Source organism: Galleria mellonella, unplaced genomic scaffold (genome assembly GCF_026898425.1).
Source record: "Galleria mellonella isolate WM207_F2 unplaced genomic scaffold, CSIRO_AGI_GalMel_v1 utg537, whole genome shotgun sequence".
Classification (NCBI taxonomy): domain Eukaryota; kingdom Metazoa; phylum Arthropoda; class Insecta; order Lepidoptera; family Pyralidae; genus Galleria; species Galleria mellonella.
Window position 1 is genome coordinate 1,243,911 of NW_026442112.1, and position 23,128 is coordinate 1,267,038.

The 23,128-nt window shown below is 32.3% G+C and overlaps 1 protein-coding gene across 1 annotated transcript in view; it reads right to left on the bottom strand.

The window, feature by feature from the left end:
* LOC113512492 (dnaJ homolog subfamily C member 10-like) overlaps positions 1–23,128 on the bottom strand; it is an 86,467-nt gene that overhangs the window by 13,608 nt on the left and 49,731 nt on the right. Inside the window, 11 exon segments of the mRNA XM_052898805.1 lie at positions 6,336–6,544; positions 10,182–10,337; positions 11,819–11,919; positions 13,650–13,818; positions 14,510–14,730; positions 15,605–15,719; positions 16,922–17,045; positions 18,086–18,107; positions 18,110–18,230; positions 19,310–19,529; positions 21,035–21,149. Of these exon segments, the coding sequence (XP_052754765.1) occupies positions 6,336–6,544; positions 10,182–10,337; positions 11,819–11,919; positions 13,650–13,818; positions 14,510–14,730; positions 15,605–15,719; positions 16,922–17,045; positions 18,086–18,107; positions 18,110–18,230; positions 19,310–19,529; positions 21,035–21,149 (1,573 nt within the window).

Genomic DNA, 23,128 nt, shown 5'->3' on the forward strand with positions numbered 1-23,128 from the left:
AAAACACTACTCGGAACGACTGACAATTTCTTATGGGTGTACTTATCTTGGTTGTTTAGTTAACATACAAATTAATTAGGTGACGCTAGAACGTTCAACTTTTTTAATAAAATTAAGTAAGAAGAGATAAGACTGAATAAAAATTGCAGTTCAATGAACTTCAATGTTTATATTTCGCGTAGGTGTCAAACTGTCAAATTTGACAGTCTCCACTTTTTTTTAATATTCGATCATCTTTCTCTAGATGGAGTAGGCAATGATCATTTGACTATACAGACTAGTCTTATTTTGTAAGTTTAGATCCGAAAACGCATTACCATAGACATATAATAATGAAGCAAACAACGCTTAAGTTGAAGATATGGGTAAGATATTTCTCTTTTGTTTGCTTCTATTGTAAAATTAATCTTCACCGTATCAATAAATACCTATACAGTTTTGTTATATTAAGGAAATTTTCAAAAAAAATTCTACCTCTTATTGTAAGGTGATGGGTAAGTTCTGTCGTCACCATATTTTATCCTTAGGGTTTTATAAGAGAGGTAGTCTGGTCTGCGCTATCAGTATATACTGGTACTGGTATATGTATATAATCTGTACAGAGTTGATTGTATAGTACAATAAAATCGAAAATAACTAATGAATAAAGATATATTAACGCTAACGTTTTAGTTCATAAGCATTAAGGTTGCATATAAATCTATCATTAAAATAAAAACATATTTTGTATTGGAATTTTTTAAATAATTTTTACTATCAAAATCCAAATTTTTAGTGAGAACTTAATAATTTACTACATTATATAATATCATCTTATAGTTCATAAGCATAGCATTTTTTATTTATGACTTTGTCACCTTTCGTCAAGCTAAAATTATAAACGATCTTAAGAAAAAATTTGCTTATTGATGTAATCGTGTATCCTAAGTTCGTCCCTGTATTTGTATTACTGTGAGTGTGTTAATAGTTGTGTGAGTTTGGTGTTCCTTTTAGTCCTTCATACTTAGTCTGTTTTAATAACTATTTTTATCTATGTCTCCAATCTTTAAGACATAGATTAGGATAGTACTGGTCACTAAAAAAAACAATGATTCCAATATCTTTGAATCACTTAGTGGCATAGGTTAAGAATAATATAACAATCGTACTTGCAGTCGAACTTACCGTCACAATTTTTTTTTTAATTCCATTATCATCCATAATGGATGATAACCTCGCTTGCGCTAACGGTATACACCGGCGGGGCACCAATGAGGGATGATAGGTGAAATGAAAGGGCAGGTCAGTTAGTCCATCGTGATGAAAACACTTGGAATTAAGCACCAGGGTGAACCACGTGGAGATCGACCTGATAGGGTAAATTGCTAAAAAATAGGATCGGTAGATCGCAATACTAACAATTCTTTCTCCCCGTAAACTAAATTATAACTAAGTGAATCCTTCATAACATCCTGATCATTTATACTAATATTAGTAATAATAATAATGTAATTAATGCTGATGCCTTTACCTAAAGGTTGTCTGGAAGCGATTAACTTTGCGACAAAAGCCGTCTTTTGTGTCACTTCTCATAAAATTTTACCGTATTTATTATTTAAAAAAAATGCAATACGGTGTAAATAAATAAATAAGCATATAATCATGTAGTGATTACTTGCTCTGTGGTAAATAGTTTTAATAAATTACCATAGATTACGATATTTTTTTTCATATGGCACGGCACATATTGTGTTTTTAAAACTTCCTTTTTAACTTCAGTATTTGTATGTTACCCTCTTTGGTTACCCTTTAGACATAGTCTCTCTAATCTGTGATGTTATTTAGATACATAAATGTGATTAGCGAGCGAACGTTGAGGTTGTCTTTAGAGAATAGGAAATAAAATTACTGTTATGGATTAGTTCTGTCTTTTAGTACTGGCGTTGTTTGTGGGAGAAAAATGTGTTTAATCATCAAACGACTGGAAAGCAATCGTGTTATATAAAATTTCAACAAAAAACATTTTTTTTTTATAATATTTAACGTAATTAGATAATTTTAATAGGTATAATATTTGTCAATTCCGATTCTTCAAATAAAAAAAAAAAGAAGAATGCTGGCACAACTATTTTATTGCATAAACAAGAGTGTGATAGAAGTATCCATGCAGACTGCTTTTGTACAAAGTTTTCTTCCTGATATAATGGAGTAGTACTTACTTACCTGTATCTAAAGTTAGACGGGTTTTTGTTTTAATGTGTGATAATGGAAGAGTAACCCTGGCAGAGCTCTAGTCGGATAGATGATAGGCCATTGCGACAAAATCAATATAGCAAGCAAGATTAGATTAGCAGTTTCAACCTCAAACAAAACGTCAAAAAACCTACTTAAATATGTATATAATCACGTAAAACTTGTATCGTACGGTATTGCTATCGCGTAATGACTAAGGAAATAAAATATCAACGGTAAACTGCGAGTTACTCCTAAGTAATTTTATAATTTCTCAGTAAATATTCAAAATAGTCCCTCTATCAGTTCCTTCAAGTCCTTTCCAATGTCATATATATATTATATATATATATAGATATACATACATATATATATATATATATATATATATATATATATATATATATATATATATATATATTGGTCATTTGGAGAGGATGGATGAAAGAAGAATTACGAAAGAGATTTATAGAGCAAGAATGAATGGAGATGTCGGTAGGGGCCGCCCTAGACGGACGTATGTTGAACGAATAGGCGAAGTGCTGAAGAAGGGCCAAATTAAAAGTACCCGTAACCGGCGAGCGTGTATGAAAAGATTGATGAATGTGGAAGAAGCGAAAGAGGTTTGTTTGAATCGAAATATTTGGCGTTCCATTGTTTCTGCCTACCCTAATGGGAGACAGGCGTGACAGATATGTATTATATATATATATATATATATATATATATATATATATATATATATATATATATATATATATATATATATATATATATATATATATATATATGTATGTATGTATTAGTATACTTCAAATATAGATATAATAATTTGTAAATTATGTAAGTACTTATTACTGTTGTTTAAATTTCTGTTTTGGACTATTGCTGCCCACTTGCTACTTTCTATACCATTGTGTTAGATTCACTTAAAAACATCTCTTTTACATAAGTTCACCTTTGGTTACATTGTTTCTAAATTGTTATTATTACTGTAAGTTTCAGTACAATAAAGACCATTATATAATTGAATATTTATCATATTATTTTTGTGTCATATATGTTATGTTTATATATACAAATCCTATAGATACTTTTTTTTCGGGTTTTCAAGGATGACTGGAAGAAATCCCTTTAAGGAATAAGTCTGCTTGTGTACATTTATCTATCGTGTTGAATTCCAGGTGTATTCATCACGATGAGCAACTGACCTGCCTTTTCATTTTCACCTATTCACTGGTGCTCCGCCAGCGTATATTGTTAGCACGGGCGGGGTTACCATTCCATTATTAGCCGGTAAAAAATATTTTGTTAAAAATGAATGTACAAAAGCATATAAATAAATAACACGGACAAAAGTTTACTGGAATCACAAAAAAGCCTAATTCTGAATTTATTTCTACGATAAAATAAAAAGTAATTTGTTTGGTTTTAATACCAGATATCAATAGTTTCATTGCTGTAAAAATATTTGGAAAGAGACGGGTAGCTTAGTTTAAAAAATATACTATCATATCAACTGTTAACTGTTCACTGCTGAATATAGGCTTCCTCCTATTGGGAAAGCTTTGCCAGTAGTTGCCACGTTTGGCAGGCGGATTGGCAATCGCAGTTAGGCTTTGGTGTTGTGTAAAGAAGGACGCTGATGCTTATTTCTCGACTGTTAAGTTCATTTATTCGCTTCTTACGACACTGTAAAGGCCACATGACCCATATGCCGGGATAATGTATATAACTACATATTTTGTAAATGCTAGTTAGAAAGTATATATGGTTAATCGTCAATATACTTAGACTAGGAAAATATACCAAATTTTAGATATTCACATCATTCATCTTTATTATACAAGATATATCAATATTTGACGCTATTCACAGCCTTATTGTATTTTTATAATTACAAACTAACATACTATAGTGATTCAAACGAGGTGTAGCTAAAAAATTGACTTTGGTACAAGAATAGTATTTATCTGTGCTTTAATTGTGTTCGATATTAATTAGAAATAAAGTTACCTCATTTGCATCTTTTTGGTACGGAACCCTAAAAATAGGCTAGGCATTGATTAAGGATAGGATAGTATAATAATACCTATAATAATTAAAGATGGTATTCATAATTTATGATACCAACTATCCAAAATTTCTACGGCTAGGCCTCGTTTGAATTATTTTATTTAACACCGTTTATATTTCATTATAAAAAAATGAATCCCAGATTCAATAGATGTAGGCAGGGTCCGATCTAGGGGCGTATCAGGTGGGCAAATTCCCAGGACGGCAAAACAAGTATATTATTATTATTATATTAAATATATATAAAAGGTACAAAAAATTTATTTTTGCCCAGGATGGCAGAACACATAGATCGGACACTGAATAAAATAATTAATAATAGTTTATTAATGCAATACTCCCCTTACTTATGAAATTTATATACAATTACCTAATTAATATAATTATGGTCTCGACGTAAAAGCCAGGGGGAAAAATTGTTAATAGTGGGGACTGGAAGATCCATTGCTAGTAATGTATTTTTCAGGACTATGTCTTTGTGGTTGCTCTTGGATACCGTCATGGTTAATTCAATGTAAATTACTCACCGTAGGCTAACTGACTTGATTTGATTCTCACCTATCATCCCACACAGTTACCCCGCCAACACAAAACAATAGGCTAGATTATAATTTTTTTCGTCATTAAAAAAGATATAGAACTTTAGACAAGAATTATAATTTCATACCGTTGCATAGACACCCCCATACAAAGATGAATAGTAGATATTAAGGAATCGATTAAAATTGCCACTTAATGCCCCTCCCCGCCACCCCCTAGCTACGGCCATGGCTACGAGTATATACATGATACGAGGTTATGAACCTTTAAATTTACTAACTAAAGATAAAATATGACTAAATATAACGATGATTGGTATAATATTAGTCATACTTGTGGTCAAATATTGAATAAACATGCGATTAGATATATATTTATCAGTAAGTTATCAAATTGCTTTTATATAATAATAATATATTCATATATTTATTTTGTCAGAAAATCTTAATTATGTTATAATTCACAATTTGTTGTGGTATTGTAATTGTTGAATTAAGTACCTAAGTTACACTACAATTAAGTAGAACTAAAAATACAGTAATTATATTGACAAGATTAAGTTTTGGCCTTCGAATTTGCTATCATCAAATATACTTAGATCATATACTTCTAGATGGAGTATAAAGCATCAAAAGAGACTTATAAAAAGTCAGCCAATTATTGACTAATGCGTTCCGTATTTTGTCATAACGAGCGTTCAAATGTCCAAACTCTTATGAAGGCATAATATTAATAAATACTGTAGTAAATGAAAAAAAATAATAATAATGAGTTGCACTATAAAAGTCATAAAAAAACAGTTTTAAAAGTTCGTCATTTTAAAAAAAAATATAGGCTGTTTTGCAGGAAGGCATTCTATCTAGATGTAATTGATCTAAGCACACAAATAATGCTACAGCTATTTTAAATATTACATTTACACGCTTTTTTTAATCGTACGTCTAAGCGTTAGATACGCGATTATCCTTAACACAATGTTTTCTGCAAGTAACACCATTATGTCACTCCAATAGTTACCCGGTGTGAAGCTGAAGATTTGCATAATTGTCACTGGATGTCTGTAATATAAAATTTTAAGATTAATTATAATAATAATAAAACATAATTTAATATACAAAATCCTCGTGTCACGTTGTTTGTTACCAAACTCCTCCGAAACGGCTATACTGATTTTTATGAAATTTTGTGTGCATATTGGGTAGGTCTGAGAATTGGCCAACATCTATTTTTCATAGCCCTCAATGATAAGGATGGCCCACCCTATTTCGCCCATGCCACCCCCATGCGTTGCCATTCCTGAGGATTCAGGTGTTATTCCTCTCTTTAAATATTAAATTTAAAATATCATTCCTTCGGATTTTTATAGTAGGATTTATGTATTTTACAAATTAAATATTAAACTCCATTTACTGAGTTGATTTTGGTATGAACAAGAACACGAAATTGAGTTTAAAAATTTTGAACTTTATTTCATGGTAGACTCCCTGTTTATATCGGAATAAGCTTACCTTATGTGACAGTAATCTTTTGTGGTGGGACAAGGCAGTGGTTTCCTTCCATAAGAGTATAATGCCAGCACCATACTTTCAAACCCGAACCTCATGAATGAGATATAGGACACTTTGTACATTATAGATCCCATATCTTTTAACAATACCAGGTAACCGGAAAATACAATCATAGCGCATGTTGTTACAGCGGCGAAGAACGTGCCGTTCTGAAAAAAGAAACATATTAATTATCACATAATTATTTATTAGTCAATTATTACTTAATGGTCAATTATTACTTGGTAATCATTATTATTTAATAGTCAATTATTACTTGGTAATCAATTATTACTTAATAGTCAATTATTACTTGGTAATCAATTAACACTTAATAGTCAATTATTAATTAATAGTCAATTATCACTTAGTATTAATAGTTTACGTTTAATTATCAGCTAAATACATGAGTATGATACAGTATTTCAGTTTTTATTATAATTTGTTTCACAAAAAAATACCAACTTCAGTTGTCGCAAAACCAGTTAGTTTTATTTCAAAACTAAACTACTGAACCGATTTGATAAAATTTCAAATAAAAAAAGAATTTTTCAATTCGGTTTACAACTGACAGAGTTATGAGGTAACAAATATAAAAAGAAAACATACAAACAAATTGACATCCTCTTTCTTTTTGAAATCGGTTGAAAATACACACATCAAAAAAGTCTAAGCAACACATACAAATTTTAATTTTACAATGTGTTTTCGCGTTAAATCCTATTTTCTTATTTATATTATTTTTTAATGCTTTTTTGATATTAAACAACAATTGTTTTTTATTATTTTACAATAATTACGAGTAAGTACTATATATACGTAGTACAAAGTAAGGTGCCTAATCAACTAAACTTAAACTAAAATTAAATGGTTGTACAAAAATTGCAAAAATCCAAATTTGTTCAAAACTTTTTTCAAATTATTGTTTAAATCATAAAATTTATACAGAATACTAAATTTTTTTTAAGCAAAGAAAACTGTATAAAATTCGAACAAATGCATTCGCTTTTGAATTTATGAAAAAAAATTATACTCGATTTTCTTTTACAACCAGCCAGTATGTCCTCTAGATCAAAAAAGTTTACATAGCTATAACCTACTTGGGAAGAAATGATATAATAATTGATTAATAATTTGAAATCGTAGTTATGTGTTGCTTAAACTTTTTTGAGCAGTGTATATACAGGGTGGAACTAAAATAATTGGAAATGAAAAAAAAAATAGTGTTCTACCAGTAAGACTGATCATTTTACCCAAAGCTATATATGGGTCAAAAAATTACAAAAAATGGCAATGCTAAACACACAGTATACTCTGTTATGTCCTTGGCATTGCTCATGACTATAGGCAACGGCTGCCACTTGTCATTAGGTGGTCCGTCAGCTTGTTTGCCATTCTAAGTAGCATAAAAAAAAGTAACTAGAGATTTCCATGAGAATTTAACACCTAGATGTTCCGTGATACCACTTTTTTACGAGTATAACGATGATTCTATTTCCTATCAGATGGGAATGTCATCTTATCCACCATTACAAGTTACATATCAAATTAGCGTGTTTATTATTATGAATCTACGAACCTAAGTGTAGTTTATTAACATTGTTTGCGTTGCGTGGTAAGTTTACAATGAAACAGGATTGCATGATAACAGTAAGATTTCCTCGTACATAACTAATCAACGTAGTTATGCAGCATAAACCTATTTTTATATTATGCAACATTTTAGTTCATAGATAACTTATTTAATCATTCTTCTCTCTGTCTAAAGACCATAGACCAAATGATTATGGATCGATATGCGTAAATACTAAAAAATCAGAATAGAAATAAATTTTATGTAAGTATGTAAACTTTTTTGCCGTGTGCTCCCAGCATAGAATAAAAGAAAAAAGAAAAAAAAAGAACTACCCCTTTCTTCCCGTTGGGTGTCATAAGAAACAACTAAGGGAACATAATGGTCGAGAGATGGTCAGAAGCGTCCCTAAAACATCATCAATACCATAACTGCGGTTAGCAACTCGCCTGCCAATTATAGCAATTACTGGCAAACCCTCGCCACCGTTACAGGGGAGGCTTACGTTTAGTATTTTAAGCATCTTTGATTAGGCTTTTTTGGAATTTCACTGCCCACTTCCAAATGCAATTGCTGCGAAGTATAGATATTTAACTATTGTTTTTTTTTTAAACAGAAGTTCAAATTTGCACTGTTTGGTGGGTACTATATATTTTATAATAACATTTTTAAGTATTGTTTTTATTTAGCAAATATGATTAATTGCCATACTTCCTATTGGAACTCATTTTGCCATTTTTGTTTGTTTTTTTTTCAATATTGTGATAATGTAAATGCCATATTTACATGAGATTTGTGTAACAATTTGCAATATAAATCGCATTTATAAATGAACAAAGTGTCTAATTATTATACAGGTGGCCCAAAAGTCCTTAGAAAAGTAAAATTTGAATTAAACGAAAACGGCGCGCGTGAGCGGTGCAGGGGAAGCGAGGGCAGTAACTTCGGTTTCTGGGAATTTAGTCGCGATGGAGCGTTTCACCGGAGCGGACCGTGCGTTTTGTGTGCGCGAGTTTTATCAAAACAACAATTCGGCAACCGTTGCGAGGCGTAAATTTCGAGAACACAAAGGTTTACACAACTTTGATGACACCCCAGCTCTCCAAACGATTAAGAATATATATCGACACAGTGGCACAATCTATTCGTGAAAATCCTACACAGTCAACTCGTAAGCGTTCCAGTGCATTAAACGTATCCAGGACATCGTTACAACGGATTTTGAAAAAGATTTACTTAACCCTTACAAAATTCAGTTGGTGCAAGAATTAAAAGAAACTGATGCTATTCAGAGAGTGAATTATGCTAATGAAATGTTTAATCGGTTTATCAATAACATAATGTTCTCTGATGAGGCACACTTCCACATTAACGGACATGTTAGTAAACAAAATTGCCGCTATTGGAGCCCGATTAATCCAAAACTTAAGCACCAGAAGCCCTTACATAGCCTTAAAGTTACAGTTTGGGCCGCTATGTCAGCCCATGGCATCATAGGGCCTTACTTTTTTGAGGACGGCAGAGGGCGTGCTGTTACTGTTACTTCGGAGCGATATGTGGCCATGATCGAGGAGTTTTTCACACAAAAATTGCAAAACTTTCCAGGCTTTAATGCCCGAACATGGTTTCAACAGAATGGAGCAACTTCCCATACCTCCAATACTGCTATGCCCGTTATTCGTCAACTTTTTCCAAACAAAGTTATCTCTAAGAGAGGAGACATTTCCTGGCCACCACGTAGTCCGGATCTGACTCCAATGGATTTTTTTTTGTGGGGCTACCTTAAGGCTAAAGTGTAACGACTCTAACCCGCGGTCAATTAATGACCTAAAAGAAAACATCCGCAGAGAAATGCAAGCATTTCAGCAGTGAAGTGCCGCGCAGTCATCGACAATTTCAGAAGGCGTTTGCAAAGTGCCGTGACTGTAAATTACATTTGGACGACGTTATTTAAAAAAAAATAATTCCCGTTTTTCTAGCTATATTTACAAATAAAAATATTATTCATAGTGTAATTAGTTTTATTTTAATTAATTTTTTTCATTACTAAGGACTTATGGGCCACCCTGTATATAGATTTTAACGGTTCAACCATGCGTCATGAAAATATGCATGCTACATGCATATATTTGATATCGAAAAAGGGAAAGGCAATTTTTATTTCTGTCACGCGGATGACTTGCACAGAGGAGGCAAATCTAGTAATTAAATATTTAAAAAAATGAATACGTTACCACAGGATCGGTGCAGCTACCAATAACGTTGCCAATGCCATCAGATAAAACTGTCACGTTAGACAACACCAGAACAAACATCACGAAACGATAAAACTCAGGAGGCTGCCCAGTCAGAAAGTATGAAGGAATGGAAAAAACAATGCTGTAAAATATCTGAAATAAATGAACAAATGTCATTAATTTAATATATTGTAAATTAATAATAATCATAAATAATTAACAATAATGTCTTCCCATTAACTTAAGCAGAAATAATGGAACGCCAAATGTTTCGATCTTTCGCTTTCTACACACTCATCATACTATTTATTCATACACGCTCACCGGTTTTGTTTATTTTTAATTTGACCTTATTTCAGCACGGCAGGGTAGTTCCAGGGCAGTCCTTACCGACATCTCCATTCATTCATGCTTGATTTATTTCGTAATTTTTCTTTCATACAACTTTACTTAACATTTACTATCTATCCATGCACATTTAACTCTTATTATACTGTCATTATTTATATCGGCTTTACTTATGTATTAAATACATACAATCATAAAGGCTCTTAATGAGTCCGAAAGTAGTTGGGCAAACTCAAAGTTAATACGTAAGTAAAGCCGATATAAATAACTTACTTCATCTCACGGTTTCGCCCGTGGTCGTTTCGAGATATTGAATAGGCTATAACCTTCATTAAGAAACAAGCTACCAAATGCCAATAATGGGGTTGCTAGTCCCCATTAGTAACAATCTTTCTCTCTTTTGGACTATTTTTTTCTAAATAGGTCTAAGTATCACAATGAAATGTTCACTAGGTAGTGTTATAAGAATAGTTATGTAGTAGGTACTAAAGCTCTAATAACACAAATGTAAAAAATCACAATTGTATATAATTTTGATGCAGTTGTTTAGTGTAGTTTTATTTGTACCTACAATATTGTTTTTTTACTTCTATAATTGTTGCTTTTTTCCCTTAACAAAAAACAAAGACTTGAATTTTTGTTCTTACACTTTGTTTCGACCTTTGTATTTTGTTTTATTTTGTATTATTAATTATTATTAAATTTGTATTATTTTCTATTATGTTAGGTATTTGTATAAGAAATCTGTATAGAAAATTTCATATTTCTATAGTAGTATCACTTTGCCTTGATCAGTTAGTCAGTCAGTTATATTATACTAGCAATCCACACACACGATGTTTTTTTTTAAATACTATCTTATTCGCTGATAATGTAGTTTTCTATAGGTGAAAGAATTTTGAAATAAGGTTAGGTATTTTTGTAAATGTTGGGACACTTGATAGGACACGACGAACTTATGAACATTTTAATAGAAGGCGAACATTTAAAATGAAGGAGAGGAACGAGGGACCAAGGCATAGTTATATCAGGCAGATCAAGGAAGAAATTGGTGTCGTGTCGTATCAAGAGATGAAGAGACTTCCTGAAAATCGTAGTGAGTGGCAAGATTTGCACTGACAAGAGTGCAGCTCTTAAATAGGAAATAAAAAAGTATTTCTGAGTATATTCATCACATAAAAACCAATTTTTTCTCTTTATAATATTTGTATAAAAGTATACAGACATTCATAGATGACAGAAAGAAATAGAATATTCTAATTTAATTAAATAAAAATATATATTACCTGCATAGGTATGCCGATGGCCAATGCAGCCGCATAATACGTTTTTAAATTGTACCAATTGTTAAAGTTTTCCTTCTTGAGAACAGCTAATTCTGATGGAACTAAAATAGAACAACAAGTAATAGGTACAACAGTGGTGTAATTAGTTTATGATTATTAGTATACTCATTGTCGTATTGAAAATTTTCCTAGTCCCTTAAGCAATTCGCACATTATGTACTCTCAGACATGTCTTTGCAGTCAAAAGCTCCGCTCGCATCCCACCATAAATACAAATATGAGTATTCTGTAATGTTCATGGATCTCGTGATCATGGAAACCACTTTCCATCAAGTGGGCCATCAGCTTGTTTACTTTTCTGAATTGCATTACAATAATTAAATAAAAAAAAGTTGTATTGTATTGTAAAATCTTTATTGTACACAATTTATATTGGATTAGATTTAGATTTAATATACAATGGCGGATTTATTCCATAAAGGGATCTCTTACAGTTAACCTTTGATAAGCTGAAAGAAAACTGTAGAATTTACAAGGGTAAAAACCGTACAGCTAAAGATTGGTTAGTTATTAGTCATTGACTCTTGTTATATATATATATATATATATGTACGTATTAATTTTATTTATATTTACTCAAGTATAGATATACCTAAAAACTCTAGATTCACATTCTCATACAAAATTATTGCAAAAAGTGTTATGAATTAAAAAGGAAAAAAAGGAGTGATGGTGATCGTAAATATGAAACTCGATGTTTCTAAGAACATTCCGAATACATCGCAATATACTCTATCAAGCCGACCTCCACGCAGTTCCTTCTGGAATCCATCGTGGTTAATTCTTGTGAAATTCATCATGGTGGATCAAATGACCTGCATTCATCTTCACATATCATTTCTCACTGGTGCCCCGTCAACGTATATCGATAGCGCAGATAGGGTTACCACCCCATTTACACTTTTTTTTATTTAATTGAATAAATCCTACACAATACATTTTTGACGCGTAATTTTTTTTTTATTTGTTCGTAAAGGCATTTTAATTGACAACTAGCATAGCTAATTATGACTCAAACAAATTGGCAATAAATACAAAGTAGTTAACATTTTATGCGATTACATAATGTGATTATTAACATACCGACCATATCACATCATAGCAAATACAAATAGGTGAATGTAATGTTCATACATTACTATGTATGTATGAACATGTACATACAATCACTTTATACTCGTCTTGTACAAGTAAATATTGTTTAAAAAAAATTGGTTTAATTCGTAGCGAAACCTGTTCTTTCGATTTAAAAATCGAATTACTGAACACACTCTGAAACAATTTCCGTGAGACTAATCTGAAAGTAATATCCTTTCAGATAAAAAGGTAAATTTCGATATAGGTTTCTAAGTATATACAACCGAATTAAGAATATCCTCCTTTTTTAATGACAGTTTTTTTTAATGAAAATGAAAATTTTATCAAAATAATTTTGACATGATACTATCATCTTAATTTTTTTTATACATATATTGTTAATCTTAGTAATCTGTATCATGTATTTATTCATTCATTTATCTTATTTTTAATTTAATTATATGGTTTAAAAGGATATGTGAATCTTGGTTTATTTTTTTATATCAATGAAGATCGTAATATCTTGTTCAGACAAATTAGAAGAAACACAATCATCAATTTATTTTCAAGTTGTTTGCACTTTGGATATTTTAAACGTTAGATAGTAACTAGCATTGTTTGTTAAATTATAAATACGTATATACAAAAGAATTTGAAAAAATGTAGACGGAAAATTAAATAATCTTCAACTTACATTTGAGCACCGCAGGCATAGCTGAAGTGTAGGCAAGGTATGTCAATGAGGTAAGTATGTAGCCCATGTTGCTCAATGTCTTAGAACCATCGCTACCAGTGTTGTCGAAGAAGAAGCCCAAGAAAATTCCGATCACCAAGTGTATTAATATTCTTAAATGTGTTGTAGTCTGCGGAAAAAAAAAGAATACATACAAATATATTGAAACTACGAAGTTGCAATGATAATTCAACCGTTCGATATTTTAATTACCTACTAGTATTTATAAAAAGGTATCTAAAACTTGTTTCCTTAGATGTCAATGTAAATAAAAAAAAATTAATAATTGAGTCACCCATAAGACAGTCCGCCGGTATTCAACGGCAATATGAATAAATAATCGATTTATTGCTTGTATGTTACGAATTGTTTTAGAGATAAAACATTTATTTTTTATTTTATACTTTATTGGACATACTAATATTACATAAAATGTACTTTGTACAACCTTGCCCCTGTCATAAAAGGTAAGCAAACGTATAAAGGCTAGCTTAACTTTACAAGATTTTTTTTCCAGTAAATCCAAAGTGGAGAAGAGTATCAATGTCAGCGAATACCATTAAAGACTGTTTCTGGGATAATATCAACAAAAATTGTTTAACTTTTCTCTAAGTTATATTAACAGTTTCCCGCGATTTTGCTCGCGTGAATCAGTATATATATTATACTATGCTTTAAGTTAGGATATAGCCTAAGTGTGTACTAAAATTAATTCCAATCGGTTCAGCCATTTAAGCATGACTATACATAAACGTTCCAACATGTTTACAAAATATTAGTAAGATTGAAACAGACTATTATAGTTACCCGCTATAGCTTACCCAGTCTCGATGTTGTTGTAATAAAAATCTCTTGGTAAGTATGAAGAATTTGTAAAGCTCATGAGGAGGACTGAGAATGACGTCAATTTTTTCACCAGAATCCTTTTCAGCTATAGTTGCGTTATTATTACTAGCTGTGGTGTGAACTTTTTCCAATTGACTACATTTCTCTGCTAGCATTTCGTTAAACTTTCCATATTCACCATTGGCTACTTCTAGAACTGAAAATTGAAATATATTTAATTATGTCAATTTCATCATCATCATCATCATCATATTAGCTGTTTACTCTTCACTGTTGAATACGGGTCTCCCCTTGTTGGGGGGCGGGGGTTGCCAATAGTTGCCACGCTTGGTAGGCGGGTTGGCAGCCGCAGTTAGACTTTGGTGATGTTTTAAGAGGAACGCTGCTGCCCATCCCTCGACCTTTAAGTTACCTTAGTCGCCTCTTACGACACCCATGGGAAAGAAAGGAGTACCCAATTCTATGCCAGGATCACACGACGCATTGTAATTTTGATTTTGATTAAAGATTTTGAGCTGTAAAAGGGGGAAGGGATTATTTTCTCTAATGGAAATGATAACCCCATTTGGGCTCTCAATATACACTGGCGAGGCACCAATAAGAGATGATATAAAACCAGGTCAGTTAGCCAATCATGACGAATGCCACAAGAATTAACTATGGTAGTTTTCACAGGGAACTGCGTGGAGATCGACCTAATATATTGCTAGCAATGGAGCTATTAGATCCCGTTATCAACAATTCCTTTCCACAAAGAAGAGATTGTTAGTAATCCTGTCAGGTCGACCTCCATGCGGTTCCTCTTAGAAATCATCGTGGTTAATTCTTTATGAATTCATCGTGATGGTCTAATTTAACTAATTTTATCCTCACCATCATCCCTCAGGGTATCTCGTCAGTATGTATCGTTAGCGCAGCCAGTGCTACCTTTCAAAACTTTTAAATAAATGAATCAATTATCCATTTATATAAACATAGGTATAGTTATAAATTTGATGTTGTGTTTCGTAAAGCTAATAAAAATACCCTTTATTAATCTAATCTAATCAACCATACATCCAGATACATACTATAGTCTGCAGGATTATGGTATTTGGGGCATTGTAGACCCACCGACGCCAGATACGGCACTGTGTTATCACTCGGGCCGCGGAATACACACATGCCTTCTGCTAATATGTAGACCTGTCGTAGTAATACAATAATTTTAATTAACATATATCTTATGAGTGTAATCTTTGCATATATTAATCTCTTAGATTGTATAGATAGAGTGTCTCCATTCGAGTACGAATGCTACGAGAAAAGCGGGTCAACTTTTTCATACAATTTTGCGTGATAAATATGTAGTTATGAGAGATTCCTTTATAACTTCTATATTTATTATGTCTTATAACTTCTGCATCTTTTAATGCGTAAATGCTTATTTTATTTATTAAATAATACATCAAGATACATTATGTGCGTAAGTATATAAAACTGCTAGACAAAAGTTGACCTGTTTTTGTTTAATTCCTTGTTTTAGCGTTTTTGAGACTCGAAGTTTTCGAGCTCTATTTATATAATCTAAGATTAATTTGTATTATAATTAATATTTAGATATAAATTGACAAATCGGTTATATATAAATCGTATAAGTGCTTAATATGAATTATTCCTTGTGATTGCGTTCGCTCTCACTCGATTTTTTGTATAAAACCCTGTATTTCTAAAAATCATACACTAAAAAGCAATTAAGTTTTCAGCATACATTAAATGGGTAGCCACAGAACAAGTAATCCTTTAAAAGACTTAACACGAAGGCGGCCTTATAGTAAAATTTTATACACCCACAGATACACTATTATAATATCACAGTATAAAGAACTCCGTACACTGCGATAATAATACTAGTAGTGTAGTAGTACAACTCTTACTAAGCACTTTATTTCATTAGTTAAAAACTCTATTTAAATAGGTACATGTTACAACTTGTGCATACATATTACTTATCAATTTTTAGCTTTAAATTATCAAACTGAAAATATTGCACTAGTTTTTTATGCAACTTAGAATGGCAAATAAGCTGACGGCCCACCTGATGGAAAGTGGTAAGCGTCGCCTATAGACATGAGCAGTACATTGTTTTAACAGAGTATACTGTTTCGTCCATGACACCCCTCATGCGTTGCCCTTCCTGAGGTCTCAGGTGTTATTCCTCTGTACCCTGTAAATTCACTGCCATTTCCCATCCTTCAAACAGAAACACAGCCATGTAAACACAACTGCTTCACGGTAGAAGCACGAATGGGACTGAGGTACCCAAGCAATCGACTTTTGTACAAAGTCTCCCTCTAGTGAAGTTTGTTTGGGAGTTATGTGTAAAGTGAGTATATCAAAAATCTTACCTGATCGAACATGGAATATATTGATGCCGAAGGCTGATGTATAGTGCACACTACAGTGCGGCCGCTTCGTGCTAGGCTCTTCAACATCTCAACGCATTGTATCGTTGTCAAACTGTCTAAACCTCTATAATCATAAAAAATAAAATTAAATTCTTTAGCTGCCCTGTTTTAATAGCGCAGAGATTTTTTTTTATATAATTTTGACATAGGGTTAGTGTTGCTCATTATGCCTAATAATAATAAACTAATAGATAAACGAGACAGAATATTAATAATAAACAACAAAGATTGTGGTATTAGTGATAGTTATCATCATATTAGCCTTTAACTGTCCACTATTGGACATAAGCCTTCTCCTTAAAGGGCTTAGGAGATGTTTTACGAGAGACGCTGCTGCCCATTCCTCGCTCTCGTTTACTCGATTCTTACGACACCCACGGGAATGGAAGGGATAACCTATTCAATGAGTGACTTAATAAGTGAGAAGTATTTGTGTAAGGTTATATCTACCACAGATGATATTACAGATTTACTAAGAAATAAAAAAAAAAATAATCCTTTTATTTTATCGAGAATACGTAGATTAAAAAAATTTACTTAATCAACTAGGCTGTAGGAACTGCGTTTCCTTTGTCTATATATTTCACAAGAGAGAAAAAAATATATAAAGTTTAATCATGTAGTGTACTTATAAATTTATTTTACTCTGTATCCATTGTAAGTTTTGGAACACAATAAAGTTAATAAAGTTATAATTGATCAGATCTATACCACTGAACCCTCCTGAGTCGCCTGCATTCATCGATTCACTGTTAACACCTTTAAGGTTGTCGATATACATACGAGGAATGGAGAGATTCTAAATAATTAAAAGTTTTATTTTTAAATTCGATAAAAACTCATGCTGAGTTCCCCTTTCTTTTTCCGTGGGTGTCATAAGAGGCGACTAAGGGCATTTAATGGTTGTGGAATGGGCAGCAGCGTTTTTCTCTTAAAACATCAACAAAGCCTAACGGTTGCCAACCTGCTTGCTAAGCGTGGCAACTACTCGTAAATGACCTCTTATGCCTGTGTGCAATAGTGGACAGTCGTTACTGATATGATGACGATAATGACGTGCTGATTTTATTTACCAAGTAAAAAAAAAAGATTATAAATACTAACGTAGTCGGCTCATCCAAAAAATAATTGGTGGATTGTCAATGAGTTCTAATGCTATAGACAACCGTTTCCTTTGTCCCCCTGAGAGGAACCCTGATCTGGTTTGCCTGGTGTGTGATAGTCCCAAGGTTTCTAGGATATCATTAATCTGTGAACAATGTGTAAATACATTAAGTTAAATATAAACAAGAGATCTAACCGGTTTGACATTCCCAATTACCTATCTCATAATTTTGATTATTTTATTTTCATTTGTATAAAGTACCTATAGATTTGAGGTCACAGAGATTATTTATGACTTTTATTTTAAATACATACCTAAATACAGACTTTATGTAATGTCGGAGTAAGATAGATAGATAGTTTATTTGTATAATATCACACAAATAATACCAAACACAAATAGGCATGCACAAAAAGAGAGAAAAAAATACAAGACAAAAATAGATAAAAATGTAACAAAAAAAATTGCCACAGTAACGCAATGGCATAACTCAGTTTATTGCTTCGCGCTCAAAAGAGCAAAATAGTGATTTTCTTTTGTAGCGAATTCTGTAAGAAATGAATGTGTTACTATTAGTTTTTATCCCCAGAAACTCCTGAGAGGATAAATAGGTAGACGGATAACTCATAGAGTCTCTACTAATAGTAATCAGGTTTCAGTATTCTGTATCAAATGTAGTCGCATAGAAATGGTAGCGGAATTGAACAAAATTATTATAATTAACTGACCTATCTCAGGACATTGTAAAAGGCGACTAACGGAATGAAGCATAATATACCAAAACAGGAAAAGGCGAATAAGAAATAAAATCCTAATGCCGCGCTGGTAAGACGAGTTTGTAAAGGGTTTATTTTTATGTTTTATTATTCCACTCCTTGCGCTTACGCAAGCTCTTGGTACGAATAACTAAGCGAATCACTTCATCATTTCTATATGATCAGTTAAGAGTAGAATTCTCCTCCGGCATCTATGACTTCTCGATTATTTTAATATGGAGTTTTCATGCGTAACCGCAGACCTCATCGTCACTTAACATCAGGTGAGAATGCAGTCAAACGTTGAGCTAATCTAATAACAATTGGTAGAGCCGTTAAGGGCTAAAAGTTAATAAACACACTTTCACATTCACAATATTCGTAAGGAGATCATTTATGTTATTTAATGACAAAAGTGGAATCACAACTCATAGTTTGAACCCGAAACTAGTAATTATTTAAACGTACCACAGATTGCTTTATCTTGTCGGTGAGACCGTTACCAAGTTTCATATCGGCCGCGAATTTCATGTGCTCGGCGACTGTAAACAGCGGATCTAGTCTGTCATCTTGCAATATGTAACACGATTTCTTTCTATATTTTTTTAGAGCTTCTGTTGGGTTCTTGTCCTTTCCAAATTCGCATACATGTTCGCCGCCGCGTATCGTACCCGTTACGCCTTTGGTCCTGTAATTAATGATGTACTCGATTGAATTACTTTTGTAAAGGCAAGAGACATTTTGTTAGCACACAATTTTTTTTTTGCTTGCCATCTAGAGATGGTCTCACTTTTAGGTTAGACGAGAGATAATACTTGCGATGAATTTTAGTCCTATCTTAATAAAAGCCATAAAATTGCATGCATATGTGTTATATATATATATATATATATACATACATATATATATATATATATATATATATATATATATATATATATATATATATATATTCGTATGTATGTATAGTACCGCATTCGGGTATTCTGATGTGCGAATAAGCCCTATGGTTGGGCTGGGACTTGGACTGGGAGAGAATGCTTTTAGCATTAAGTGCGTCATGTACACATATATGTACTAATGAATAAATAAATAAATATGTTCATCGTCTGCTCAGTACTTTATACTAAGCATGGGCAATATGGATATGAATCCGATATCTATATATTGGGTTCCACAGAACACTGATGGCGGAAAAAAGTTTATCGCCCATTTCGATATAGTCCATATCGGTCGGATATCTATTTTTGAAAATGTTAAACATCTTGCTATATATTATTCACCCCTATTTTATACTAATAAGTGCCACAAAATCACACGAATTGCAAGTTTCTCGAGCTAGGTTACTCTATGTTATAAGAAACCAGGCGAACGTTTAGAACTCCAACCAAGAATATCAAGACCCGAGCCAATACAGAAGAGTTTGTTTTCTAATTAGGCCCGACAAGGAATAGACTTGAGACTTAATTTATACCTCAGTTTTATACATAGTAATGTGCTCACCTCTGTGCCACGGAAGTTGTTAATCATTTATGATTGTATCTAACGCATTAAAGTGGTGGAGAGGAATTGTTAGTAATGGGGACGTTTATCCACATTGTCAGCAATATACTCTGACAGATCGACCTCCACGTGGTTCTCCTTGGAAAACATAATGATTGATCCTAATGGAATTCATCACGATGGGCTTTTTTGTGCAATTTATAATGGCAAACAAGCTGACGGCCCACCTGACAGAAAGTGGTAACCGTCACTTATAGACATGACCAGTACCATGGTCATAATAGAGTATACTGTTTCGCCCATGATACTCCCCATGCGTAACTAATTGTTCTGCTCATCCTCACCTATTAACTCTCATTGGTGCCTCACTAGCGTATATCGAATGCACATGCGAGGTTACTATTCCATTTATCATCCATTAAGAAAACCCCACCAAAGATAAAAAAAACGCCAGCATTACGTATTAAAATTGTGTACAATTGTTTAAATATAAGATTTCCTGTTAATGTCACCTATCATGCTGTATGCACTTATATCTGGCCTTGCAACTTGTCATGATACACATAGTCTGTATTGATGGCGTTAAATGTTTTGTTGTAAAGTTGTCTAATAAATATCGGCACCGTACCGTCAAATGTATATACATTAAAGTATAAATAAATAAATAGAATAAAAATAATTATTACTTACGAGAAACCAGTAAGAGCATTCAGAAGCGAGGTTTTTCCAGCACCCGAGGGTCCCATAATGACTGTAAGTTCCCCTGATTTGAATAACCCAGAAACACCATGCAGTATCGTTTTCTCTGAAACAAAAAAAAGAAAAAGAAAATAGAGTAATAAATATACATAGAAATAAAACCTTAAATAAATGATCTGTCTCATTCTGTCTCGTACATATACATTGCGGAACTACGAGTAGGTATATGACTAAAAATATTATAATCAAAAGTCGATTGCTTGGGTACCTCTGTCCCATTCGTGTTTCTACCGTGAAGCAGTTGTGTTTGCTTGGCTGTGTTTCGGTTTGAAGGGTGGGATATGGCGTGAATTTACAGGGTACAGAGGAATAACATCTGAGTCCTCAGGAATGGCAACGCATGGGGGGTATCATGGGCGAAACAGTAAACTCTGTTATGTCCATGGTACTGCTCATGTTTATAGGCGACGGTTACCACGGTTTCCGTCAGGGTGGGCCGTCAGCTTGTTTGCTATTCTAAGTTGTATATAAAAAAAAATATCTATCACGTACATATACATCGCGGAACTACGAGTAGGTATATGACTAAAAATATCAATGAATTATTAATTTGATAATTATTATTATAAAACAAGAAACTTGTCGTTGAAGAATATTTTGTATATAAATGAAATAATAATATTTACCTATTGTAAATAAAAAGTGGTAATCGCTTTACATAAAGTGGACCGTCAGCATGTTTGCCCTTCTAATATCATAAAGAAAATTATTCAAATACAGAATAAATACTGATTTTCTTATTGCTTAGTATTCTAAGAAAAAATTACTGAATTTATTGTGAAGATAATCGTTCTTTATTATATATATTTATTATATAATAAAAAAAGATTTTATTTTATAAATTTATTATATATTACATATATTTAACTCCGACTCATTCTGGTCAAGCGTATTCAGACTTTTGTCGTGACTGCAATTAGATTATAGAAAACACTTCATCATAAAATTAAAAATAGCCCGAGCATTGTGATTTTCAAATCGCGTCTGAAGAATTATTACCTCTCACAAAGCTGATGTACGTACTTATTATATTTGTATACCTGTCGGTTTTTTTCAGTTGTATAGACATTTTATTGGTATATTTTTAACTACTTATTTTTAACTTTTAAGTCGATTGATACACATGTATGCCTGTAACTGCGAATAAATTGTCAGTTTATTTCAATTTGGATTTTCTGGAAGAAATCTCTTTTAGAGATAAGCTCGTCCTTGTGCACTACGTTATGTCTAATTGTTATTCTGATACAATATCATTTTGTGTATAATAAATAATGAAAAGTAAAGATAAAGTGTGAAAAATGTTTGTATTTAATATAGTTTTGACGGAATGTAATATAAAGTGCATAAAAACTTAGTATATCAAACAGTACTTACCTACATGAGGTATATTTAAAAACGTAAGGTCAAGTCATATGTGGATCTTTAAATTATATTGAATATTATCTTAATAGGTATCATGTTAATTAATTATAAGTGTGCGATAAACTTTCGGTGCATAGTAGCCGCTTATCTGTAGCTAAACTTATATTTTAATTAATTACTGGCAGATTGCGGGATCCGTTCTTACATCTATATAAATATATTTACGTCCAGCTATACTTTTACCGGACAAGACATTGTACAAGATTCGTCTGCATCTGTGACATCTGCTTACTTGATTCGGTTTAAAGAGTGGGTATATGGCAATGAAATCACAGGATACAGACGCATATTATAATGTGTCTTTAAAAGTGGAAATAGGATTTACACATTTCGCTTTGCAACAAACTTTATTACGTATTACGTAATTAATATGGGAGTAAACGTTATCAATTGCAAAAAGATTCATCGTAGGTTAAAAAATGGCTTCGCAGTCGCGTACGTAATCGACTCTATATTCAAATTTGAGATTTTTTTATTTACTCATACCAGTACGGAATTCTTGGTATACGAGTTTCGTTCGCGCTTGACAAGTTTTTTATCTTATCAGCATAATATGCAAAACCGTTTCAAGGAGAAAACCTTGAATAATTAATTAAGTTTTAC